The sequence below is a fragment of the Leptosomus discolor genome, chromosome 15 (genome assembly GCF_034619465.1).
Source record: "Leptosomus discolor isolate bLepDis1 chromosome 15, bLepDis1.hap2, whole genome shotgun sequence".
Lineage (NCBI taxonomy): Eukaryota > Metazoa > Chordata > Aves > Leptosomiformes > Leptosomidae > Leptosomus > Leptosomus discolor.
Window position 1 is genome coordinate 18,649,791 of NC_141405.1, and position 27,176 is coordinate 18,676,966.

Sequence of the window (27,176 nt, forward strand, 5' to 3'; positions counted from 1 at the left end):
ATGTCCCTTGAAGGGCCCTTTGTATCCAACCCATGATTTGGTAAATACCAGTTCAGAAAGGTTAGCAAGCTGGTGCTCAAGAGCATGAAAATTATACAAAGCTGATTCATTATCAAAACAAAACAAGAGAAAGTAGCTGAAGTGAAGCCTAATAAAATCACAGCTCTTGCTGCCATGGAAACACAATGGCTGTCACTCCAAAATGTGTCATTGCACACGCGCACAGCTTCTTTCAAAAAAAGTAGCCAAAGCACTGAAACAGCCACACTATGAAAATGTACTTGTTCATGGCATCCCTTTAAGGCTACACAGCTTCCTAGGAGAAGTAAAACTACACTGGGAAGTGATCTTAATATCAAAGTCTGGGGAATGCACTTCAAATAGTTTTGAGGTTTGCAACCCTAAAAGAAACAGCAAAAAAATACAAAAGAAAGAACAGGCCCAGGCCCAGACCCTTTCCTTTTTGATATATGGACTTGTCAGCAAAAAATAAACGGGAAGGAAGTACCTCGGGAACAGTGCTCCTCAGGAGAGGGCAGATGCCAGGCACAGGCAGGAGCTCAGCTACACCGAAACACGGGCTGTCGCCTGGGAAAGACATCACAGACTCACAGAATGTCAGGGGTTGGAAGGGACCTCGAAAGATCACCTAGTCCAACCCCCCTGCCAGAGCAGGACCACCCAGAGCAGGTCACACAGGAACATGTCCAGGCGGGTTTTGAATATCTCCAGAGGAGACCCCACAGCCTCTCTGGGCAGCCTGTGCCAGGGCTCTGTCACCCTCACAGTGGAAAAGTTTTTCCCTATGTCCATGTGGAACATCCCATGCTCCAGCTTGCACCCGTTGCCCCTCGTCCTGTCACTGGCATCACCGAGAAGAGCCCGGCTCCGTGCTCCTGACACTCGCCCTTTATGTATTTATAACCATTCATGAGGTCACCCCTCAGTCTCCTCTTCTCCAAGCTCAAGAGATCCATCTCCCTCAGCCTTTCATCCGAAGGGAGATGTTCCACCCCCTCCATCACCTTTGTGGCTCTGCGCTGGACTCTTCCCAGCAGTTCCCTGTGCTTCCTGAACGGAGGGGCCCAGACCTGGACACACTATTCCAGATGGGGTCTCACCAGGGCAGAGCAGAGGGGGAGGAGAACCTCCCTTGACCTACTGACCACAGCCCTTCTGATACACCCCAGGATGCCACTGGCCTTCTGGGCCACCAGGGCACATTGCTGGCTCATGGTCACCCTGCTGCCCACCAGGACCCCCAGGTCCCTTTGCCCTACGCTGCTCTCCAACAGCTCAGTCTCCAGCCTAGACTGGGACATGGGGTTGTCCTTTCCCAGAGGCAAGACTCGACCCTGGCCCTTGTTGCAGTTCATTCAATATCTCCCCCACGGCTCTCCAGCCTGTCCAGGTCTTGCTGAACGGCAGTTACTTGGGTCCTCCTTCTTGCGGGGCTTTAAGCCACAGCAAAGGCACAGGGCTTTAAGCCATGGGAGGTTCAGCGTTGCGTTCAGCTGCCTCGCAGAGCTGCACCCCGGTGTGCAGCGCAGAAGCTGCTGGCAAAAAGCTGCTCTTTTCAGCACTGTGGGAAGTCGGCTGCATTGCAAACTTTCCCCCTCATTTCATAGTTTATTAATAAACTGACTGCTTATTGTCATGGTCTCTCAAATACAGCTCAACAGAAAATCAACAGACCTCGTGCCTCACCTGACAGCACACCGTTTTGTCAAATTATTCAGTAAGGCAAAGCTGCCGTTTTCAACTGAGATACCTGCTGCTGTTTTTCCATGAAAGAGATGTAGAGAGTTTGGGATCAAATCCTGCCACTTCTCGATAGCTTACAAGAGAAATTCAGACATCTGTGTAACAGTCCTTTCATTTACCACAAACAGAGGATCTGCAAAGCATCCCCCTCCGCTGCACACCTTTGATCTTCCTGTACAGAGAACAGCAACAGCCTTTTCCCTTCTCAGCACAAAAACCCCACCTTCAGATTAAAGGCTTGATGCTGCTGTTCTGGCAAAAGAAAGCGGATCCACAGCAGAAACCATGACCTACAGGGAAAGTGCAACAGGTACGAGCTATCCAGTGCCAGACCCAGCGAGACCCCTCCTGCCCACTGCAAGTGCCACTGGTTTTGCTACCAACAGTTACTGAGACCTGACTGTGGGCTTGAAGAGACAAATTAAATAAAAAACAACAGCTCCTATCATTCTCATTAATAGCTGGCAAACATGACCTACAAATTTGCCGGTGAAACAGGAAGTCTTTAAGTAGGTAAGAGAATTCACAAATGTGTTAATGCCTCCATTATCCTTTCCTTCAAAATAAACGTGACGTTGGCATCCAACATGCACAGTCAGCTACGACACTCCTAACGCTTTAAAACACAGTTTAAAGAGAAAACTACAATTAAAATATACCCCAGGGGGTAATTCAAGCAAACACACTGTCACTATGTAACAGTCAACAGTACTTTTAACGGAACATACTCAACACCAAAATCTGTCTTTGCTGTAAGCAATTTTTGCTAGGAAGAAACCAGGTATGTTCTCTGTCAAAAGAATCTCCTTGAGTGCTCTCCTAACAGTTCACATCTTAATTCAGCTGGTTAAAACCTACAGGGGACAAAAAGCCACCATCACCTCTCAGCAGCTCTGCGGGCTGACACACGCTGCCCGTCCAGCAGCGCAGGTGGCTGCTCCAGCCCTGGCTGTGCTGGGAGGAGGGTCTCAGGATCCAGTCCCTGCTGCTTGTCACCAGCTGTCCCCAGTCCCCCCAGGCAGTCGGGACAAGGTCCCCTCCCAGGAGCACGCTCGCTCTCCCAGCACCTTACTGCATTAGGTCAAACTTCCGGCTGACAGAATTTAGACCTTTCATCTACACCTTCAACGGTTTTAAACTGAAAAAGGACAGGTTCAGACCAGACATACAGAAGAAACGTTTTGCAATGAGGGTGGCGAGACCCAGAACAGGTTGCTCAGAGAAGTTATTGATGCCCCATCACTGGCAGTGTTCAAGGACAGCTTGGATGGGGCTTTGAGCATCCTGGTCTACTGAAAGATGTCCCTGTCCCTGGCAAGGATGTCGGACTACATGGTCGTTGAAGGTCCCTTCCAACCCAACTCAAACTGTTACTCAATGACTAACGCTGGGGAACGACCGATTGACTGATTTTACGCAGATTCCCAAGGCAGCAAGGAAACCAGGCCAACAACCCTGCAGCATGCAAGGAGGCACTCGCTCTTCTCCTTTAGCAGCGTGCAAAATCTTCCCTGGCATAAAACTCAGGCCATGAACAACTTCGGGTGTTCAAACCAAGACAATCTACCCTCGGACGCACAACAGTGGCTGCTCCTATAGAAATGTGTAATTTCCATCACAACACCTCTGGGGATGAAGGTCTCCACCACATAATGCTTCAGGAGATCCCCAGCTATGAAAGCACCCCATGCACAATCCTATTTTTCCAACTGCTCTTATGTATCTTCCCCATTTTTAAAGTGAACTGCAGTACTCTAGCAGGCAGGTGCTAAAGTGTTGGTTTAGGGGGGTTTTATTTTCATGCCTTTCAGCCTCCTGGGTCTGACCCACCTGCATTCCTACCTCCAGGCACGGGAGTCAGCCAAGCGATTTTAATGGAAGTATTTTACAGCCTCACCCGCCATGAGCCTCTGCACAGCGTCCGTGACTGACCACGCTGCTGCAGGGAGCTCACAGCCCATACCTCCATGCTGTCACTGCAAAACCACAGGTGGGCAACACTGCTGCAGCACACCATTGCTCGTATCCGCACTACAGATTCAGAAGCTGGAAATACCAACAAATTTTCACTTCAAAGCTACCAACATCAGAAATCTGTGGTGATGCTGGAGGGTTTTTTGTTGCCTGCTCTCTTGAAGTCCCTATGGCAGCAACCCCAGCACCATGCTGCTAGCAGGTGCGCTGCACAGTCTCCTCCTGCCACCAACAAAGCAGTTCACATGGTTTTCCTCCGCTTTCAGATAACCAACAAAGTCAACGGAGCTGTTCAGAAAGGATTCACTGGTTATTTTGGTGCTCAGCATACAGCAGCCTCAGGGCCCGCGTCCACTCCTGCCATGAGAAACAACAAATTCCCATCCCTTAGACCTCATTCATTACCAGTTTGCTTCAGGGGCTAAACACCATCAGACCCAGCTGCCGAGCTCCGGAAAACCTCATTATTTTGCAAGACCCTGACAACAAAGCCTTTTTTAATTTTTTTTCCTGAAATATCATTTATTGAGGGTATTTTGGTTTGTAGCAGATTTCAACCTCTCCAATGTGCACAGACTGTCTCTGCCTGACAGAAGATCCCAGTTTCAGATGAAAAGCACTGCTGGGGAAGTAACTAAAACCCTGCAGAAGCATTTACAGTCACTTTAATGTGCCAGACAACTGGGCATTGGCAAAAAGACTGTCACAAAACCCAGTCATTGTCCTCAATATTAATCAACCTTCTTAAGCCACCAAGGCTCATATGAAACATCGTGTGCCAGCTGTTCCCAGCAGCAAGTCCCATCTCTAACTCAGCCTCACCTGCAGAGCCGTTAACACAGCTCCACCGTTCAGGCTCCAGCAGATCACCGCTCCATCTGGGCAGATGCTTTTCTTCCACCTCTTTCCACATTTCAGTCACTGTCATCTCAGGCATTTAGCAGAAAGGTCTTCAAGTCTAAATCAAATCCTGCCACACAGCTCTAGCTTGCAAAAGAGGTTCAAAATTCCTGCTTCAAACAATTTTCCTAAAGATTTGTAGATGCTGTGCTAATAGATCACTATTAAAGAATAAGTATGTGTTGTCCAACCCTGTCCTCAGGGAGCAATTCTGCCACGCAGGCTCGATCTGTGCTCTAACACTGGAGCATACGTCCTTCTCAGCTCTTCTAAGACAGAAAAGCATCAGCCTGCGAAAAGCTACGGCCAACAAAGGATTTTCTATATACAGTATCTCAGAAAAAATGTGTTTGAACAGTGGTCACAACATATACTGCGATAAAACCTAAAGACATCAACTCTTTAAAAAACATCAACAATTATCTCTCTAGATAGTAGAATTGCTGCAACAAATATGTATATTGAGTGGAAAAAAAATAAGCTAAATGCAAATGGAAAGAAATGCAAAGGCACAAGATTTCTACAATTCAGATTAAAAAAAAAAGAAAGAAAGAAAGAAAAAAAAAACGATGCAGAGACTTGGTTTCTAATAAAGCTCCCACCCTACTGCAGAGGGTACTTTGACTGGGTGTCTGAGCAATGCACAACCTCAGCCAGAAAACAGAAAATGCTCCCCAAGTTCCTGGGGCGGCTCGGCAGCGTTGGGCACCCTCAGCGCTGCCTGCAGGAACACCTTGGACCTCTCTGCCTGCTCTCACCTCTCACGAAGAAGCAGGACCAGAAGCTACGCGTGAGAAGATCTCATGCCCACGTGGCCCGTGCTTGAGACAGAAATGTGAGGTATTCACCTGTAAGCCGATGACAGATACCCTTCGCTGCCACATAAAAGCACCTAAGAAGTCAGGCCTTCCTTCAGCAGAAGTTTTAACAAGCGCAAAGCAAACTGCCAAATCCCACTCAGCTGGTATTTCACAGCAATTTAGCAGGCAACAAATCCCCAGTGCGCCACACACCCCAGCTACGATCAGTGTAACTGTGCTGACAGAGTACTGCTCTTCTGCTTGCAGGTAACGCAGAAGGCATAAAGCCACCTCAACAATCAGGGACCTTTTAAAAAGTCTTAACTGAGCTCTTCCTTCACTACCACTGGTGAAAATGGAGGCTCTTTTCGGAGCAGGAACGCTGCAGCTGGTTAGCTGGAAGAAAAAGCCAATTCCTAGTACCAAGATTGATAAAAAAAAGCAGGATAATAGTAAAAAACTGCGTAGCTTGCTTTGTGCCTTTTCACAGAAGTTTATCCAAAAGCCTAGCAAGAGAGACCAGTTCTCATTCATTTGTTGCCAAAGCAGTGCATCACTGCTAAAAATCACCTTCTATGTTTCAATACTAACTCAAAAAACACAAATAAAACAAAATTTTTAGATTGAACTTTAGACTGCTTGAATATAGAGCAATCCCATCATGTCAGGATCCATCATTTTATAAACCAATCTCAAGAGACGGCACAGCTCAACAGACCAGCACAGGAACCAGCACTGGTACCTGGCAGGCAAAGAGGAGCTGCTCAGGGTACCTACAGAAGGAGCATTGGTTTCCTCCAGCTGTTAATAAAACCACAACAGCAACTATTTGGGTACTTTTCGCCAATTGTTACGAAAAGCCTACTTGAACGGAACAGCTCCGGAACAGATCTGTCGCTTGATGTAAGTGGCAGATCACAGCAAAGCTCCAGCTCCTTCAGCAGCGCAGACGACCCAAGAGGCACGTGTGACCCAGCGGGTGACGGCGACGCAGGCATGAAGCAATGTGCACAGGGAACTCAGCACCGCTGCACTCTCAGGAAGCTGCAGGCTCGCCGTTTCTGGTCACTTTACCTTCACAGTTGACAAGTTAAGGGCAGGGGAAACCAAGCGCTGCTCCGGGGGGCTCTGACACCACACCAGCCGTGGGGAGCACTGGGCTCCCTGCAACAATGCATTGAGCACCGGGAGCAGGGCCTGCAAACAGCATCTTCCTCAGGCACAGGGGCCACTTGAGGATGGGCAGCAGGTGCCTGAGCAGCAGCAGAGCCGAGACCACCAGCGCTGACCAAGCCAATGGAGACGGGTATGACCTCTGACTTTTTCTAGGACATTTACATCCGAACTAGTACTGTCACTCCAGGACCAGTATAAGCCACGTTAAGTCCATACAACACATTCTGGCCATACAGAATGGCGGCTACACTTCATACCAGAGCAAACACCATCTTCACTGTCTCCACAGCCTCGCCTTACCATCAGGCAAGGAAAGCTTTAAATGCACCCAGAGAGAGAGGACCTGGCTGGCGCTCACTTGCTTTCTCGTAGCTGCTCAGAAGCGCACAGAGACCCATTTCTGGGAAGCACCTGGCACGCCGAAGGTGCGTGCATCGATGGCACGGCACATGCACGTGTGCAGGCACACAGCAAAAAGAGCATAAGCACGTCACCACGTGCCAGCCACCTGAATAAAAACCATCACCCACCAGATGGGAAACTCTGGGTGCTCATCACCCAGCCTAAGTGCTTGAGCCAAGCAACTATCTTAGCTCTCAAAAACCACCCAGTGTTCCACGGGTATGTTTCAATTTAACACAACCTCAGGTACAAAAAACATGGGACATTTCTGACTCTGAGTAAGGAGTGAGAAGTGCACAAAAACTATGTAACGCAATACCACGGAGAGAAAAACCAAAAAAATCCACCCTTGTTCTCTTCCACCACGGGTCCCAGCTGGCAGCACTGTGCATTCCCCACGGGAGTACTGCTGCCAGCTCTGGACTTCACCATAAGTCTCACAAGACCTGATGTCCCCTCACACCAGAAGCTACAACTTACACAATCTCCTGAATGAGACTTAAATTTTTTAATTGGTTTTCTCTCTACAATAGCACACAAAACCTGAAAAATAACCAAAAAGCCACCACAGCAGGCTGACAATATCTTCAGAGGGCAAGAATCAAGCAGTAACTGTAACTGAAATTATCCACAGAAGTCTACTAAAGGCAATTTTAAGACTCTGAAATCTTATTAATAATACTGATTGGCGAAAATAAGAAATGCATCAGCTACACGCCTGACTGGTAGGAAAACGTGAAAATTTAAAAGAAAGGGAAAAAATCCTTATGTCCCTCCGCAAGGAAAGTTTCTTTTACCCCTACGAAACGAACTCAGCTTTCTTGATGAGCTTGCAAGTTCACTGCCTTGCCTTAAAACTTCTTCCCATGACTTTGGCCCAGCTCTGCACCTTACCTCTGCTCCCCCCTTGAAGCATTTCTTTCTTAGCTCCAGGATGTGCGTGCATGCTGCCACACTGCTCAGCTGCGCTGTGGTTCTAAAAATGGGGTTTGAAATCCAAACAGATACTCTGAATACATTCAGATTTTCAGAGATGCTGAATATCATTTTTATCAGGTCTTTAGTTTTCTTACTGATCATCTCCCTGCTTTCCTTTTCAGTCACGTTATTAAAAGCTACCACACCAGACGTGACTCTTTCGGGGCTTATAAAAGTCTTTTCATTCTTTCAAAGTCCCAGAACTAGGGGCAAACACAACATTTCTCTGCTAAAGAAATAAGCACCGTAGAGTCTCTCCACATAATTTCCCCAAGTCCACTGGATTTTGAAAGTCCTTGGAAAAAAGCTCTACTGCTGTGCAGAGGGCAGACGGGCCTTTAGTATGGAAGGAGCCTGAGAGTCTGCCCGGCTAATCCCCACGGTCTCACGCTGGGTAACAGAAGACTGTTGCAAAAATATCAGCCAGTAGCCCCAACACAGACCCAGCTATCTTCTTCCCTTGACCTCCTCCCCATTAACTCCTTCTCCCTCGGAGCTCCCAGAAAAAGGAACTCGTGCATCAGTTTGCAGACAAAATCTGACTGTCCCACACAAAGCCACCAAAGGGTCCTCCAGGCTCTTGCAAGGTGTCAAAGCAGCACAAATAAAAGTTTTCCACCTTCACAGCCATCTGGGCGCAGCCTACAGCGAGAGCCCCTGCTGCTCACTCTCTGCCTTAAGTCTCACCCCGGAGAAAGCTGACCTGCAATGCCTTGGTTTAAGATCACAGAATCATAGAATAGTTCGGGTTGGAAGGGACCCTTAAAGGTCATCTAGTCCACCCCCCCTGCAGTGAGCGGGGACATCTTTAGCTACATCAGGCTGCTCAATCTCTAGCTAGATCAGTGATGCTTATCTCCGTTCCTGGCTGATCAAACACTGCACCAGCACAGCCTGGTCCTGCTTCTGGTGCTGCTGCCCTGGGAGGCACCTCAGGGGAAGGGGGAAGATGGAGGTATCAGCCTGGTCCTGCTGCCCACATTTTCTGCCCCATGCAAGGCCATCAGCATACTTGAGAGACAGAGTGAACTCCGAGTAACTTCCCATCAGCAGGAAACAGAGCACCCATTTCCTGGAAAGGGTGGCAGAGGCTGGTTCCTCGCCCAGACGAGGTACACCAGGGCAGGAATACCATCACACCATGAAACACCCCCAAGAAACAGGCATTACAGAGGGAGTAGCAGAATGCATGTTGAAGGTGACAGATCAACAGCTTCACAGTCGTCATGAAATCACCGCGCTCTGGGAACTGAAAGAACATCTCCAGCTAATGACTGAAATTGTCTCCCGGAAAGCAGAGCCCAAACTGGTTTTAAAAATGAGTTTGATATGCTTACGTACAAGGTAGAAAGGGGTAACTACTGGAGACAAAATATTAAACTTGTGGAAGGATTTCTTGGGCATCCAGCCTGCTAGTACCCCTAAGGGGCGAGCGAAGGGTTTACCGTATTAGCCGGGCTCCAGCTGATCCTGGCAGAGGGAGCGGGCGCACACAGAGGGGTGAGCGCCAGGCAGAATTCTCTCATTGCCTTTCCATTCTGTGATTATTTTTATTTTATTTTTAAAGAGACTTCCAAGGGTCTTTCTCTGAGTCCTAACAGGGACCAGAGCATACCAAACTCACAGGCGTCTAAAACAACTGCCAGACTTGGGACTAAGGGAACTTTTCTTCTAGCGTGTACGGGTTACCCTGTTCCTCTGAAGCACCGGGCAAAATCACTTCACAGCATCACTTGTGAGTTCGGTTCACAATTATGATTTCTGCAATATCCAAAGTACTGAGAATAGCCTCTTACTCCAGCACATCAGAGTGGCAGCTTTCGGACTTTAACTATGGGTAGAAATTTGGGAGAAACTATTGCTGTGAGACTGCTGCGAATGCACAGAATGCTGTAACCCATGGTGAAGGGGGACACACGGCTTAGTCATCCTGTAGACCTCTCTGGATGTAACGCTGACTGAGTAGCTGCTTATTCTCCTGGCACATGAGCCAATGTTCCTGCTGGGCAGTAAAGCAGCAGAGCTCCTGCCAGCTTGGACAAAGACGATCTAAGCTTCACCTTCACCAGCTCAGCTGCCACGGAGCAACCAGTATTGGTTGCTAAACCCACATCTTTTGAACACAGTGCCCAAAGGGATAACAAGATTTTGATCACAGTACTAATGCATCTGCAGCTTGGTGCACTGGTCCACAGTGTGGACAATCAACCAGTTGAAGAACATCACCACAGAGCATTCATCATGTTTGGTTTGGGTCTCAGAGACTCAGGACACGTCAGCACATAATTGCTCTGAGGATGTGAACGCTGGGCAGTCAGAGCTTCACTGCCAAAGTCAGAATATTAATCAGATTTGAGAGGGAAACCCAACACAAACCTTCCCAGAAAGCTTCTATTTACTAAATGGAAATAGCACCGTGGACAAGCAGCTCCTGGACCCCGTCCCAGGTGCTGCGAGAGCAGCACAGTGCCCTGGCAGGAGGCAAGGTGCAGCTCAGACCTTTGGCAGCTCAGCGCTGAAGAAGGTTCCCTGCTGCCAGTTCAGTTACAGGCTCCCATTCAAGTCAGCTGTGACTAAGACCCATCTATGTTAAAGCAAATGACCAGCCCCAGAAACATTTCATGTCTTCACTGAAATAAAACCTGCATTCGCACATTCTTCATTTACAGTTTATTTTTGTAAAGCAGGAAAAAAAGCAGGCGTACTGACAAGTCAGACTTGGAATTTCCAGTTCAAGTCACAGAAGATCCCAAATCATGTCCCCGATGGGAAAAACAGATGAGCCCTCCCACATGAGTGTATAGACAGACACATGTGGGCCACAGTCACCAGCTCCCACCACTCCTGCCTCAACTTTCACCACTTCCACAGATGCCGAGATCCTTCTCCCGTTTGCTCAGCTGTGGTCCTCATCAGCAGGATCAGCACGGATCAAGCCATGGGAACAGGCCAGAGAGTAAATTCTTGTTCTCAGCCCCAAAGACGTCTAGCACTGACGCACAGTGGCAAAGCTTCACCTGTAGGAAGCGTATTTGGCCACGTATCTGGCTAACTAGCTGGGCAGATAAACACCAGGATGTTATTCCAACTCTTCTCAAAAAGAAATAAATTAATTAGAAACATTTTAAAATAGATTTTGCATTTCCAGGAGAACACTGTCAAGCTTGTTCAGATATTCAACAACTGCGAAGCTGCTGCCTAAAGCAGCATGTCTCCAAACCTTTACATACAAGCCCTTCTTCTTCCAACAGAAGTCCGAGCTCATTCACAACTCCCTTGTATAAACTTGCAGGCATACTGACACCATACAGTCATGCTTCTCAGTTACAGCAGTTGGGCTACATCAGATCAGAAAGGAGAGTGCTGACCTCTATTTTTCCCCAAATCAGTAAGGAAACCAGCTTTAAAAGGAGACATGCAAACACCCCAGCTTCCACATGCTGCTTGTTCCCGCTACCCCAAGGCAAAAAGTACCTTGAAGAAACGACAAAACTCCCACGTCTATCCTCAGCTCTGGGCCGCCAGTCTTGGCCAGCCCTACACAAAGTGGTTCTGGTCATCCTCTCCCTTCCTATCCCCTGCCCATCCACATTTCTGAGCGAGACAGGAGGAAAGAAGAGGATATCAAATGCAGGGCGAGGTTTCCAGTGCTGGGCATGAGACCAGGTCCTGAACTGACACTGTTCAGGGGAACTGGCCTTTACAGGAAAACTCGGACACGGTCCCATCACTCCCCAGAAGGGATTTTCAAACGCAATGCTTTTATCTTAGTCCATGACCCCTCCCAGGTCAAAGCAACACTGCCATGTGTTTTTAAGGGAAACTGTTTTATCTCTGTCCACAAACCTCTTCAAAGTCCAAACACTTCACTCTCTGGTCCAAAACCAAACTGATGGCTAATTCAGTTCAGAGAACCGCTTCCAGAGAATTAGGTCCAAAGCAAACCATAAAACCCTTTCAGTCCACAGAAAAAAATAAGCCGAGACAAAAACTGATAAAAGGACCAACTCCCTTTTGGCTCAGCTCTGTCTGCTCCCAACACTGTCCTCCTTACACCACAGGGCATCTCCTGAAGCACCTCAGAAAGATCAGATAAATTATTCAAAACACAGACTAATTCCTGGCGCTTGGACGTTTTGTTCACTCCAGGATCAGCACCAGCCGTCTGCTTCCTGGAGGGCTTGCTCTGCCTCCAGGAAAGGGCAAGCACAAAGGCTTCGATTTGCAGAAGAGGAAATCAATTTAGCAGCTAATAAATACGCAATTTGTGCAATATGCATACTCTCCATCTCCCTTGATGCTCATATGAAAGTTAATGGGCTGTGCCCTGCTAAGCACAAAGTTATTGCATGCATTCACGTGAACAGCAGTTTAGCTCGTCTGAGAGCAGAGACGGGAGGGAGACGGGGAGCAGATACTTGGCAACACCACGTTGTATTTCCTCACAAACAGTAATAGCAGAGACACCTCCATGGAGGGCTACAGCCTGAGGAGTCAAGGTCACACATTTTGGAAGATGCTTGCAGCATCACAGGATATTTCCCAATGCAAATCCAGGCCAACGATATCTCACACACCCTGAGCAGGGTCCATGCAGGGGTGGAGCAGGCATCCAGAGAGCTCCACAAGGACCTTTGCTTACCAGCAGTCTGGTCTCCTCAAAAATTCACAGACTCTGCGCACAGGAACTTTAACAAACCTATGGCACCTGATAAAAGTCATGCTTACACCTTTCTACCTAACCATGGGGAGGCACAAACATGCTGCAGCTGCACAAGCTGCAGAACTTATCTTGAAGCAGCTGCCACCTAAGTAGACCAGGAAATGCACATCATGGGTATCTTCAAGACCTAAAGCCTCCCCTCAAACAAAAGGAACCCCAGTAAGATTGCAGATGCCAGTAAAAGACAGCTTAACCTAACTTAAAATAAAGTGGAGTGAAACATTTAAAACCAAAATCAGCAACGCAGCTGTCCAGAACACCACCTCCCAAACACAGATGCTCAGGCCGACACAAAGCTTTATTGCCAAGGCACGCTCAAACCGAGGCAGAGCAAGTTTTCAATTCTTCCTTCCCCTCTTATTATCATTTCCAAATGTATTTGGCTGCCAAAGTTTATCGGTTTTCTTTTACATCCTTTGGCTTAAAATGAATCCCTCCCACCCCCTGCGTGCCCTGAGTTTACCACATTAAATCACGTGAATTGGTTCAAGTCTGTCCCCCTGCAGTCTATCCTTCCCTTCAGCTTCAAGGCCTGTATCAGAAGAAAGACCAACCCAGTCAGGCACAGTTACTAAGAGGTAAAAACACTGGGATTAAAGGCAGGCAGGAAGCTGATTAGCTCCAATACGGTGCTCACCCAACTCCTGAGGTTATTGCACACCGGAGCACTGATTTCTTACACTTGCAGCTTGTCAGTGCAATGCAACTGTGGAAAACATACATACACACATCAAAAAAACAACCCCACAAATCACCAAACAACTCCCCCCCCCCCAAAAAAAAAACCCAAAACCCCAGAAAAATAAGAGCCAGATGAACTAATCAAGCCCACCACCCCCACCACCAATGCACCCAGGAAACACAGGAGCTGGGGAGGTCACACAAATCACTTTGGCAGCGGTGCAGCCTGGCAGCAGAGGCCCCTCGGTGAGTCAGAAGCACCAGGCTGCTGGGGACAGCACAGACCTCTGCCCGGCAGCCACGCGGGCCGTGACGGGAGCTCGCGAGGGGACCTGCTTCCCGATGCAAGCCCCTGACTTCGGCTTAGATTAGTTCGGTGGGCACGGGATGGAGGATAAAGCACGTGCCCGGTGTGCTGTACAGGCAGGGTTTGACAAGTGATGGAGCCAAGCCACCACGCTCTCCACCTGCTTCCAGGAAGGCGGGTTTCCTCCCTCCTGCCACCCCCAGCAGCACCGTCCTACCCCTGTCCTTCCCCCTCATCGGCACCGCAGCTCCAGGAGCTCTGCCTCCTCCAGGGGGATAGCTAGCTCCTGAGCTGGGACCAGTCACGGGGCGAGGGGACCAACACGGGGTCCACAAGGGAGATGCCTACATGGTGAACAGGCACAAGGGGTTGTACATCTTAAAGGTATATGTATGTTAAAGGTATATCCATACCAGCACTCGCAGTCAGTACAAAGCTCCTAACAGAGGAATACCCCTTCGAGAGGCTGCCACACGAGGTGCCACCTGCAGCGGCAGTTCTCCAATCATCTTACCCGCCGTTTATACAAGTCCCCCCAGCAAACCACGGCAGGAGATTTGTAACAGACGTAACTTGTCCAACAACTCAGCAACGGTACAAGGAGGTGGGGTGGGGGCAGAAAACAGGTTGGAGAGTCACAGCAAAAATTACTTTGTCTTCTTTAGACAACCAGAAGAACCCCAAGTAAAAACCAAACAGGGCTTCAAGGCTGCGCAAATCCTTCCTGCAACCCCATCCCTGGAAAAGGAGATGAAACACACCCTCCCTGCAATTTCATGCTTTATGGACAATGACTTAACCCCTAGGCACCTTCAGAGTAACTTAAGAGCACTTTCTCACTGATTTTCATAATCAAATGTTTTGAGATTTTAAAAGTCATCCTAAATACCCACCCCTACTGAGAGGGGTAAGCCTCATGGCTTTTGTCTCAGATACCCTCCAAACAGAAGTGCCACCATCACCAGACAGCGGCATGTGCATATGGAGGCATAAATAACTATCATGCATTAGCTATTCCACTGTCAAAGCCTAGCAGAGACACAGTATTCAAGTTATCTACAAGTTGAACTGAAGAAACACAGGTGAAGTGTCTCTCACTAGGGATTTACCACGAGTTAACTACAGCACGTTAATTAACCCAGCTATAGCAACACACCTTTCTAAAAGGAAGAAATTTTTCAGTGCTCCACAGGCACTGTACTATCATTTACCCACTGCTCACACATTTCTTCTGCAATCAAACAAGCCCGCAACATAAAAAGAAATCTGAGGATCTAGAAGGCAAACAGCAGCCCTTCACAGGGAACACCAGCAGATTTGAATAACACAGTGCAGGATTCGCCTTACTGAAGACAAGGGCCAAGTGAGCAGCCCAGTGACTGCACAGGGACATTGCTGGAGGAGGGCTCCTCCGCCAGCAACCAGTAATCAGAAACCAACCAAACTTATATAAAAAAACCCCAGCTTACAAATGCAATAACTACCGGATCAATTGATTTAAAGACACAGATTCTTTCAAGCTGGTGTCTTTACAGGAACTGGGTTTCTCACCGTAAAAAAGATGTTACAGCCCAACCATAAATGACCAGGATCAACACAAGAATCCCCAAAGCATTTGTTCATCCCGCCAAAGCAGGAGGCCAGACTGTACAATAATAATAGTCCATCCTGACTGGAATATCCATGGAACAGCACACGCCCCAACGTGACAACCCCTGAACCATGACAAAAAGGTTCAACTGCCAAAATCAGCCAGGTTTTCTTCACCCTGCTGCTGCAGCGCAGCAGTTCCCACCTCCCTGCGTGGGACGCTGCTGTCTTGGTACACAGCAGAAGGGCAACAAAACCACACACACCCAGGAGACATTTATAGCTCTGGGTGTCCCTTTTAAACATGGTACACGGGGCCTAGGCACATAACCAGCACCTTTTCAAAGCTGGTCCAGATCAGTGCACTCCAGCCTTCGAGAGGATGCCAGAAGCATCACATCCATGCAGAGCCTTTTGTACCTTCTTCACAAACACCACTTCAGTGAAACTCGGATGGACATCCGCTGCCGGTTCCTGCCCCACAGGGCAGAGCACTACACCAACACCCTGCGCTGCTGCTTTCTCTCATGCAGCTTTTCTTTCCAGCCTCCACAGGCTACAGCAGCTATTCCTCCCGTTATGAAGCACACCGTCATTTTTTTCTTTCCACTCGCATAAAATCTTATCAAACCTAAACCCAACAGAAGACACCTGACTTCAAAGGCAAGCAATCACGTCCCAGCTGCATGATCCTAACAAGGGGTTTATGTTCGATGCATGCAGAGCTTGTTATGGTTCCACAAGACTCCTGTAAGTAATGCCTCTCTGCATATACACAGGGACTATGAATAAATTGAATCTGGAAATCAAGTTTGGAAAGTACACCTTTTTTTTTTTTTTTTCCTTCTTCTCTTCCTCACAAAACCCATCTTTCTCTCACTGGATGTCCCTCATTTTGACAGGCAACAGCGTGATTTCCAGTCCTGTTGGCTCCATCAAATCAGCATAAAATAACTGAAAAAGCCTCCCAGCATCTGACAAGAGGAACCAGTATTTTTGGGCTGCCCTTTTACCCTGAAAACAGACATATTAGAATGTCAGTTGATTACAAGTAAACCAAAATGGAAAGCTGAAATATAAAACATATGCCTATATATAAATACAGTCCTACATGTGCAGATGTACACTAAGACTCAAACACAAAGCAGATATTGTCAGCTATATCCTGGAAGGGATACTGTACAGGAATAAACCAGTAGGCACAAACTGAAACACACTGGTTTGCTCACCACACCACTATCTTTAACTTTCATAATAAACGCAAACACGTCTGAGCAGACATACCCCCACCAGTCTAACCGTGTCAGCTTGCACCAGCAGCATACGTTAAGACACACCGGTTTTATAATTCCACTGGGGGCAACAGTAAGTGCAGTCACCTTGTGATTGTATTCAATCAGTTCCCACCTGCTAAAGATACAACTCACTTTGCCTACATTAGAGTAAGAACAGGTAATTAATACACAGTGACAAATAACACTTATTTTACTACCTACTGAGCACTGAAGAATTAATTCTTTTCTCCAGTCCCCCCTCTTTTCTTATCTCGTTCTTCTCTGTCTTCCTTGTTTTCTTATCTACATCACATCTTACCTGGTCATTCATACACTGCTTCATACCTAATCTGCTGCTCGCTTGCTGCTCCCCTTGCTTCACAACCCCTCCACCTCTCCACCGTTGTCTTATTCTGCAAATTCCCCTCTCTCAGAGTCCCTAAGCAAAGTGCCATGTTTACTGGGGCTCCTCTTACTTTCTCCATCCATTAAGCCCCTCTGCTCAGAGGGGTAAGTCCCCCTGCCAGCCTTATGACAGCACCCACATTGCGCCCCAGCAGATCCAACGCCCCAACACTGAGGCATCAACATCACGTTCCTCTGCTGTTGCTGGGCCTGAGTCCAGGAGCATCTTCAGCAGTGGGGAGAAGAGCTCCTCCGGCCCCTCCTTGCACTCACAAAGGCAGCAACACAAAGAGAAGGAGGATACAGGAGTCACCTGCCAACCACGAATGAATCTTGACTTCTCATAAAGCCTCCCAGAATCTCTTTTCCACCAGGGAGAGAAAGGTACAGGGCAGAGCTTCCTTGTACGTAGGCAGAAACCAATCTCCCAACTCCAGTACATCACCGATGTCCTGAATGGCATCTGAGGGCAAGAGTGGGACTCGAGTCTCTTGATGCACTCAGACAGATACCCCTCGGCAATCTCCCTGCCCAGGTTCCCTGCCTCATAGGCTCAGAGGACTCTCTAACCAGATATGGACCTCTCTGACTTTTGCTAAAACCAAAAAGGTTATGGCTGGAGTGGGGTAGAGAGAGCAAAGGTCTCAATGGGGGAGCAGACAGGACCATACATACAAGGGAACAAAGAATCCCAAATTGCAGGTGAACGAGTCAGGAATTCCCACCCAACTCACCTCAGCTATCACGTACACTCTGACCAGTCACACGCAGTATGCATGCTTTGCTTTGGAAGGACACTTGAGCACACCGAGCAGCAAGCACTTTCAGAAGTCCCAGTTGTCTCCAGCCTTCCTGAATAACGAACGCAGGAGCCGAATCCATTAACAGCCAGTTAGTTATAAGCAGTTCCAGCTCCTGCTTGGCACTGGAGATACTCCATAGGTCACAATTAGAATCAAAATTCTTCCTATCCAGATTTCACTCCACCATTCTTCAAATGATAATTTACTACATAATGTCAGCAGTAAAGACTGTTAGTAATTTTGGCAATGACAGAAATGCAAAATTGATCCAATTACAGTTTGGGTGTTGTTTTTTCTTAAATCACTGTCCAAGTGGGATATCCTACTTCCCACGGAATCTCTTGTTTTCTCCACCCGCATCCAGGACACTCAATCTGCAGGACTGCCCCTGGACTTTTAGCATTACACATAACTAAGGACGACAACAATTTTTCACACCAGCAGTCACCACCATCCAGACAGACTTCGGTTTGCACGCAACAAACAAAAATTTCAAAATATTATGAAATAGGATCTATTTTCAATACTTAAAAATTGTAGCTCTCCTTCGTCTCCGAGCTGTCAACCATGCCTTGAACACAGCACCATCAACCACACTGGCCAGGGGGACCCTCTGGGAAGAAACAAAGCTCCCAGGTTCACGGGCATGAACAGCCGACACAGCTGGCCTGGAGAAGACACAAGCGTGAAGCCGGGGCACGCAGAACACTAAGGGTGAGAGGACCTGAAGCAACCCTCTGCTCGACTGCGAGGCTTGAGGGCCATGGCTGCACAGTAAGCCCAGCATGAGGACAGCTAGGTGTCCCTTCATCTCAGTACTGTCACCTGGAGGAGCTTTAGCCTGCCTGCATCAAAAATGCTGCAGGATATCGAATCAAAACCAAAACAGGGAGGCCTGTAGAGACCTTCTGGATCTGCTGCCCTAGGTCCAGACATCAATTTCCATGAAGACTTCTCCCGCGTACCACCGTACCTACCGCCTTCTCCCTACCCCCAGCCCCTGGTGAGCTCCCTGACAGCAGATATCCCTGTTGTGGTTTAACCCCAGACAGCAACTAAGCACCACCCAGACGCTCGCTCACTGCCCCCGAGGCGGGATGGGGGACAGAATCAGAAAAGTGAGCAAACTCACCAGTTGAGGTAAAGACAGATCAACAGGTAAAGCAAAAGCCGCACATGCAAGCAAAGCCAAACAAGGAATTCATTCCCCCCTTCCTATCGGCAGACGGGTGTGCAGCCATCTCCAGGGAAGTGGGGCTCCATCACACGTCACTTGGAAAGGCAAACGCCATCACTTCGAACATTCCCCCTTCCTCCTTCTTCACACAGCTTTTATTGCCCAGCATGACCTCATACGGTCCGGGACACCCCTTCGGTCACTGGGAGTCAGCTGTCCCAGCTGTGTCCCCTCCCAACTCCGCGGCACCCCCTGCTGGCAGGGCAGGGTGAGGAGCAGAAGAGGCCTTGACTCTGTGGAAGCCCTGCTCAGCACTAACTGAAACATCCCTGAATTATCAACACTGTTCCCAGCACAAACCCAAAACACAGCCCCACGCTAGCTACTATGAAGAAACTTAACTCTACCCCAGCCAAAACCAGCACAACCCCTCACAAAAGCACCAGCACTCGTATCGTAAACAGAATCCCCCTGCGAGAGGCTCTCACCTCAGGCCAGCCTGCCCAAGCACGTGTCCTCTGGGCACAGTCTCCAAAAGCGATGGATCGCTGTCCGGAGGAGCACTGCCACGGCCCCTTGGCGGCGGGCACGGGCCGAAGCCACGGGAGTCGTCCGACCACCTCCCTCGCAGCAGCAGTTGCACAAGCCGGTCAGACAGTGTTTCTGGCTGAAAATTAACTGAGCAAAACTTTTTTTTTTTTTTTAAACATAATTACTTGTTTCCAGCTTAATGACTTCCCTGATCCACCTCGTCATACCGTTTAAGCCAATTACCTCGACACCGATGCAGTCCTACCTACTTTTCTCCCCACCCAGCACTGCGTTCCCACACCTCCCTTGCACCAGTGCTTGCCCAACCCCACCACAAGCAAACACTGGACCTCCGAACTGCAGAAAACGCACCACTGCTTGGTGGGTTTGATCAGCGACAGCTCAGCTTGCCTTGGCATCAGCAGGCAGCCAGTGCCAGCAGGACACGCTGGGGGCAGCCAGTCCTGCCCCTGCAGACACCTCCGGCCCCTTCCCATCCCACCCACACACTCCCTCAGCTCTGCGCAGGTGGTCACACGGCAGCAGAGGGATCCCAGCGGAGGGCTGCCCTCCTGCCATGGAGTGTCTTGCTGGTTCCAGGAACCTGCCTTCACCACCGCTGCCACAGCAATCTGCTCCTCCAGAGCCCACCCAGGATCCTACACTCAGATCCTCCCCGGGCACCTAAACATTCATCCGTTACCTTAACAAAAAAACACCCCAGCACCAGCTTTCACCACAAGCACTTATATATCATCAAACTGGCCCTGTTGTCCTGAATTCGTATTTCAACAGCCACTTTAAACCAACAACAGAAACAACTGCCCTTCTTCCATCTGGAGAAGGATGCAGATGCTACATGATCACAAGCTTACAGGGCATTACCCGTTCTGGAGTCAGGATGCAAAACCAACTCTCAGCCCTGAAGATACACAGCATTCAGAGGAACGATTCATAACTACGAAAAACAGGGGTCACATAGAAATACAAGGGGCAACATGGAGAGCTGTAACTGCACTGCAACGTGGCTATTTTTTGGTTTGTTGTGACCACTCTGGCATATAACAATCAAGTTTTCAACTCATGCATTTAATTTACAAGCTTTGGGATTCTGGTTTTTGAAAGGTGCTGTAAACATGGGTAATACCACCTTCCCAGGGCCCAGCAGGTACCCACTCCTTCAGCTCTCAAGCATGAGAGCTTCACACAGGGAAACCTGCAAACAGCAAAAATTCACCTTTTTATTCCAAGTATACCAAACTCTTCAGCGCGTATCACCAGTGCTCTGCCCAAACACGTCCCCATCAGCCTCGGTGCAGTCTGTCCTAGCAGGACAGAACGCAGACTACAGCAAACAATTGCAACAAACATTACTGCTGAGAGCACCTGCACTTCTCTCACAGAGAGAGAGATCTTTCCTTCTCCTATTAAAAAATAAAAGAGTTCCCAAAACAGAGTGCACAACTTTAGTATTACCAACCCTCTATTAAGTTACAAAAAAAAAATAAACCAGCACTGCATCACCTCAGCCTAACAAAGCCTAAAATGCTGCTCAAGCAGACGGTATTTTTCAGTGGTCTAACTTCAAAGGAAAAACTCGAAAGGTGTTTGCTGCGGCTTTTCTGAAAAATAAATATCCACCGTTTTCGCAAGACTGCTCAACCATCAACAAGTGCAGGCATGAACCCTGGCAACGTGACCCTCCTGTAACACGGTAAATTTCCAGAATAAAACAAAACCGAACCAGACGTTCACCGCTGAACTATTTTTACTTCAACATCTGCCTCGATAAGAACACATAAACGGACACGGTGGGACACAACACGCGGAGGCTGGCGGCGAGCAGGGCCGGGGGTGCACCAGCCCCGGGCAGAGCCGTCCCGCCGCAGGCCCAGGCGGTCACCAACACTGGCCCAGCCGCCCGCCCGCTCCCTCCTCCCTCCGCTGTAGGGACAGCGGGGCTCCGGCGAGGGCACGGGCCGACCCCGACGCCCTTCACGCCGGCTGGGCCGCCCCCCCCGAGCCACCCCCGGGATGCTGCTGCCCGCGGCCTGCGCGAGTCACCCCGGAGAGGCCGCAAAACCATCCCCGGATGGAGGCAGCCGGAGCCGCGGCCCGCCGGCCTTTGTCCCGCCCCGCAGCTCCCTTCTGCCGCCCGGGGCAGCGCAGCCCCCGGCGAGGGCCGGGCCCCGGGGCAGGCTCCGCGCCCCTCGGCAGCCCCAGGCACGGCGCAGCGCCGCGGCCACAGCCGCCCTTCCTCCCGGGGAGCCTGCCGGGCGCGGCGGAAGGCGGCACCGCACGGAGCGGCGGGGCAGGCCCGGAGCGGGGCCTGCCGGGGCCGGGCTCAGCACCCCCGCACACACCCCGCCCTCGCCGACACCCCAGCGACCCGGGGCCGCGCCGAGGGCCCGCGGCGCGGGTTTCCCGCGGGCAGCGCCGCTCCGGACGGCGGGCACGGCCGCGCCCCGGCCCCGGCGGCGTCCCCGGAGCCGAGGCCCGCCCGGGCCGGGGCCCAGCGCGGGGGGCATGGGGGGGACGGCGCCGCCAGCCACCCCCCCCTCCACCACCGCCACCCCCCCCCCCCCCCCGCTCGGAGGTTCGCCCTCGGGAGCGCCCGCCCCGCGGCGCCGCGCTCGGCTCGGGCAGCGCGAGACCCGCGGCGGGCACCGCGCTTCCGGGGCCCGGCCGGGCCCGGCCCGCCGAGGCCTAGAGCGGGGCGCGCCGCCCGGCCCGGAAGCGGCGGCCGGGCCGCGGCCTAGCGCGGGGCTGCTTACCCTGCATGCTGCTGGCAGCGGCGTGCGCCTGCGGGCCGCCCGGGCCCGGCCCGCTCCCGCCGCCGGCGCCGGAGCCGCTGCTGGGGCTGGGAGTCGCCATTGTGTGCGCGGAAAGGGAGCAGCGCGGCGGCTGCAATGCAGCAGGGACCCTCCCAGGCAGGACACCTAGAGCCCCGCTGCCGTATAGCAGCCGCAGCCGCCCCGTCCGCCCCCGGGCTGGGGCCGCCGCTTAACCCCTCCCAGGCGGGGCGCCCGCAGCCCCGGCGCCCTGCGGCAGCCGCTGCGGCGGGGCGGGAGCGGTCGCTGCCTCCCGCGGGGAGGGGAGCGGAGCAGCCCCCGCCGCCCCCCGGGGCCGCTCTCGGCCGGGCTCTCCGCCGGCTCCCTGCCCCGGGGGCCGTGCGTCCCCGGTGCCGCCGTCCCTAGCCCGGTGCCCGCAGACGCGCTCCGCTCCCTCAGGCAGGAGGGGCCTCGCCCGCGCCCTCAGCCCCTCCGGGGCCGCGGCTGCCCGCGGGAGCCCTGCACCGCGATGGGGCCCCGCCGCGATGGTGCGTCCCACGCGTTCTGCCCCGGCAGCCCCCCCGACCCGGGGTGCCCGCCCGTCCGGTCCCCGCTGCCTCCCGTCCTTGGGCTCGGGGAGGCCCCTTGAGGGCCGGCCGTTGGTCCAAGCAGTTTTGTTGGATTTCTCGTCTTCACCCATGACTTCTTCCACACCAGCAGTTACTTGCAAACTTCTCAAGTCTTCCCTCTCCCCTGACCACCACAGGGCATAACTTCCTCCCGTGTTTTCCATGATATCCTGGGCATCATCCCCTTTCTGCCACCATCAGACTCCTACACGTTTTCTTTCCTCCCTTGGCCACTGCTGTTCATTCCAGTACATTGTTTTTGATCCTACCTCTAACCCTAGTGAACTTACAGCCTTAGTCGTAGGGACAGCACGCACCAGGAATTAGAGCAGTGAAATGAGTCCCCCAGGGACATGGGCTCGCTCTCCAGCCCACTGCATGACTTGGGCAAGTCCCATCACCTGCAAGAGTCCTTGTTTCTCCATCTGTGTAACAGAAATAATACTGACCTCCTTTATGAATTGAGCTCCGCCGATCAAAGCTGGACACCCAAGTGCTAGACAGCAGCATGCGGACTCTTTCCCTACTCCTCCGATTGTCCATTGCCCAGGCTTCTCGGTGCTTCTCATGAAGGTGGCGACAGAGCAAACACATCAAGTCCTGAAGGAGCGCTGGATGTGCCTCCAGAAGCTGCCAACAGTTACCTTTTGTACAAATGCAAATGCAGTGGGGGAAAGAGGTTGGGGCAGGAGCTGCCTCCCCTTCTGGCCCTATTTTTTTATTTTCTCCCCCAGCTCAGCTCATATTCATTTATCTCCCTTCGTGTTAAGGTCAAGAATTTTCTTTCCTCTTGTGCTTTGAGCTTGCAAAAACATCTTCTCTCATCCTAGAGTCTTCTGGTTTCCCTGCTCAGCTGCATGTGGGGACAGGAAGATGGGCCGAGACCCAAGAAGTGGTCCCTGTGGCACAGAAGGAGCCCAGCCTTCTGCCCGAACCCTGCTCTCCAGTGAATATCTGAGACTCTGCAGAGCTCACCTTTGTGAGGAGGTGGGAGAAGGGGGCAGAGCTGTCCCTGGCCGTCTCTGTCTCTCTGCTCTGTCCTCCCGACTCCTGCTAGTCCAGCAAAGTCAGCTTCCGGTCAGGGTTGCAGCTTTCCTTTGCCTCGGGGAACACCATCACCCCCTCACGCACTCAGGCCCAAATCCCAGTAACGTATTTTCTGGGTTTGAACTTAGGGTGCTACCCTACCTGTCCCACCCTGACCTTGCTCACTCTTCCAAAGCTGCTTACAACCTAGGACATGGCCAGGCACAACAGCAGCACAGCTGCAATGTAGCTTAGGTGGGAAGCAAAGTAAAAGCTTTGGCTAAAAACAACTCCCAAAGGAAGGACTGAAGAGTAGTTTCTCCCCACCCCCAGCTTCTTCCAGCTTTTTTTTCCAAAGTTCTCCAAAGCCACCTGATGCTTATAAAACCACTTGCTCTTACCAGCAAACAGGCCTTGAATGGTGAGAGTTAAACTCCTGGGGAGGGGGTGCAGTCTAGGTCCTGACACAAAAGACATTCCCCCCCTCTAGTTCCACAACTTTCCTTTCTCTTCCCTCTCCTGTTTGAGCCTTCTCTTTTGCCTTAACAAAGAGTGCAGGTCCAAAGCTGGCATCTTGCAGGCTGTGATACAGCAACCCAGTGCCTGCCGGCAGAAGCTGACAGCTGCACTCCACGTCTGCTTTGTGCCACCTGCATGTGGCTTGCTTACAGTTGGGTAAAATAATAGTGCTTATCCTTCTGCACTCCCCCCCCCCCCCCCGCCCCCATAAATCTGGGAGGATCAACAATACCTGTCCTGGCAGATGTGAAACCTGTTCTTAAATACCTCCATGACGGAGGTTGTGCATCCCCCAGCAATCTGTTCTGGCATACTCCTATCCCAACATTATCTGAGAGCCTAACTTAAGCTTTTTTGTCTGAGGTGAAGTCCTTTATACCCTGTCCAGTTTGCTATGGCCACAGCCTTCTCTGAAAGGACCTCTTAGGCATTCAATGACTGTAAAGTTTCCCTTCCCCTCCTCGCTCTGGCTTTCTCTTCTACAGACTACATCAACTTGATTCTTTCAGCCTTTCTTCATGTTTCCTGTGCCTCCCAGCATCTCCACTGACCTCCTTTGACTTTTTTTCCTATTGATCTGCATTTTCAGAAGTACACTGGCCCCAGCTAGGCGTATTACTCCAGCTTGTCTTGGAGGCTACACTCCTGGCTCCTACTCTCCAGGACGCTGTTTGCCTTTTCCATTGCTGGTGTTCAGCTTGCTCTCCATTATACCTCTTTTTTGAAAAACTGCATCCACCCAGTTCCCTCACTTGTATTTGTGTTGCTCCCTGTTCATAAAGATACTGCTTGAAGTTGTACCTGTTGAATTTTGCCCTGTAGGTTTCAGCCCATTTCTCCCATTTGTCAGCCTAGTGCCGAACTGTGCTGCCTTTGCTGCCGTTCACAGCCTGGAGTAATTTGCAGGTTTGATAAGGCACTCATGGGTGTTAATCATCCAGGCTGTCAACTGAAGTAATTAAAAAGATCTGGTGCCAGAATGGACCCTCACAAAAATCCCTTCAATATGTCCTTCCATTTTGACAACGACTGATAATTAACACTTGAGGTACAATTATCTCACCAGTTTCGCACTCACCACGTGGTCCTGTCTTCCTAAGAGAGGGTCAGGACAGCCAGTGGTAAAATCTTTCCTAAAGCCCACCCATGTGACATCTGCTACTTTTCACTTTATGCCTAAAAAATTGTGCCATACCAGGACATCAGACTGGTTTGTCAGCATTTGTTCCCGATGAGTTCACGGAGGCTGCTGTCCTTCCCCTTGTTGTACTCCAGGTGCGTACAAGCGCCTTGTTTATTGAGTTGTTCCAGAACTTGTCTGGGAATTGAGAGGACTTTAAATTAGGATTAAAGAAAGCAGCTGACACAGCATAAACAAGATCAATATAGGGTGAGCTCTATAAAACTAATGAGGTAGAAAGAAGGTTGACGGTATAGGACAAGAAGGAGGGCAATCTATCGAACACTTCAGCCATGTATCCCCTGAAGCTCAATCAGTGAACACAGGGCTCCTCCCCTTCTCAGTAAGGTGGGCACCATCCTTCCCTGCTCACGGCTCCCAACCCACCAGTTAAGGCAACTGAAACCCAAGGCTTTTTATCCATACCAGCTGTGGAACCATGGATTTACCTCCAGGTGTCCCTATTAGAGCTGCAGTCAGGGTCCTGGGGCCGGGAGCACACCAAAGCCCCCGAATCCTTCATCTGTCCACCGGGAGCCTCTTAACCAGCTTTGAACCGATCAAAACCAATCTGTGGTCACTCATGGCAGTGTCATCGGTGTCCACAAGGATGAACGCAATTATGGAGCGGGTCACTGGGGTGGGTGACTATGGCAACATTTCAGTAACGCCTCTGGTACAGGCGCTGGGGAAAGAGCCTGGTTCTCCCGGTGTCACAGCTTGGCTGCTGGGTCCATTCCTGCAGCAGTCTCATCTGAAAGCCTCTGTCTTTTACAGGCAGAGTTGCCAAACTGAAGATCAGCTTGGGCTTCTGTGGGCTAAGTAGCAGACTCCAGAGAGGCATAACGAGGGAAAATGTTTTATCTAATATTGAGGAACTAATTTGCAACTAGCTCGAATTATACTCAAGGGTACTAAATGTTCTTGGCCTCCCTCTTATGGGAGAAAGCAGTACTGCTGGAGATTCTCTTCAGGCAGAGAAAGTCTCCTTTGACCGTGGAGGGAGGTTGGTTATAGGAAGTGCTCATGAGAGTTGGTAAAGCTTTAAAGTGAACGGCCTTGACCTTTGCAGTAAGCACACCAAGCACTAAAAGTCCTTTACACTTCTAAACGACACTACAGCCCGGCTGCTTTTGAATTAGAGCAGCAGAGAACAAGACAGATTCAGATGCCGTGGTTGGTGAACCAATCCCCTCCTTCCCGCCCTGCCCTTACAGGAGACAGACGGGCCTTCTGCCCTCTCTTGCTCTTGTGTCCTGAACTTGGCTCACTTACAGGGTTGTCAGACCCTTCACAACGTCCCTCCCAAGTGCCCAGAAGGAGCTTCTTGCCGCCAGCCCAGCAGCCCCTTCCCCTCAGCAGAAGTCCTGTCCCACCCCACGCAGGGCCTTGGATGCGCCTGTCCGGCTGTTTGACCATCTCTCTCCCAGTCTCCACCAATTTCTCCCAGCTGCTCTCCAGAAGCTGCAGGCTCCCCTCCAGACCTGCAGCCCAGCCCAGCGCAGCCCATGCTGTGGCAAACAGCAGCCCAGCACGGCACAGAAACCAGGTGGGTCTGTAGGTTTG

At 50.7% G+C, this 27,176-nt stretch overlaps 1 protein-coding gene across 2 annotated transcripts in view; it reads right to left on the reverse strand.

Annotated features, from left to right (window-relative positions):
- The window catches only part of MAP2K4 (mitogen-activated protein kinase kinase 4), a 93,326-nt gene extending 70,967 nt beyond the window's left edge, over positions 1–22,359 (reverse strand). Inside the window, exons 1-2 of one of the 2 annotated variants that reach the window (XM_086473378.1) lie at positions 22,260–22,359; positions 5,912–5,944 (exon numbers count right to left, since the gene is read on the reverse strand). In XM_086473378.1, the coding sequence (XP_086329504.1) occupies positions 5,912–5,944; positions 22,260–22,359 (133 nt within the window). The remainder of the gene's footprint in view (positions 1–5,911; positions 5,945–22,259) is intronic. The other variant, XM_086473379.1, reaches the window with a different exon arrangement.
- Between the last annotated feature and the right edge of the window lie 4,817 nt (positions 22,360–27,176).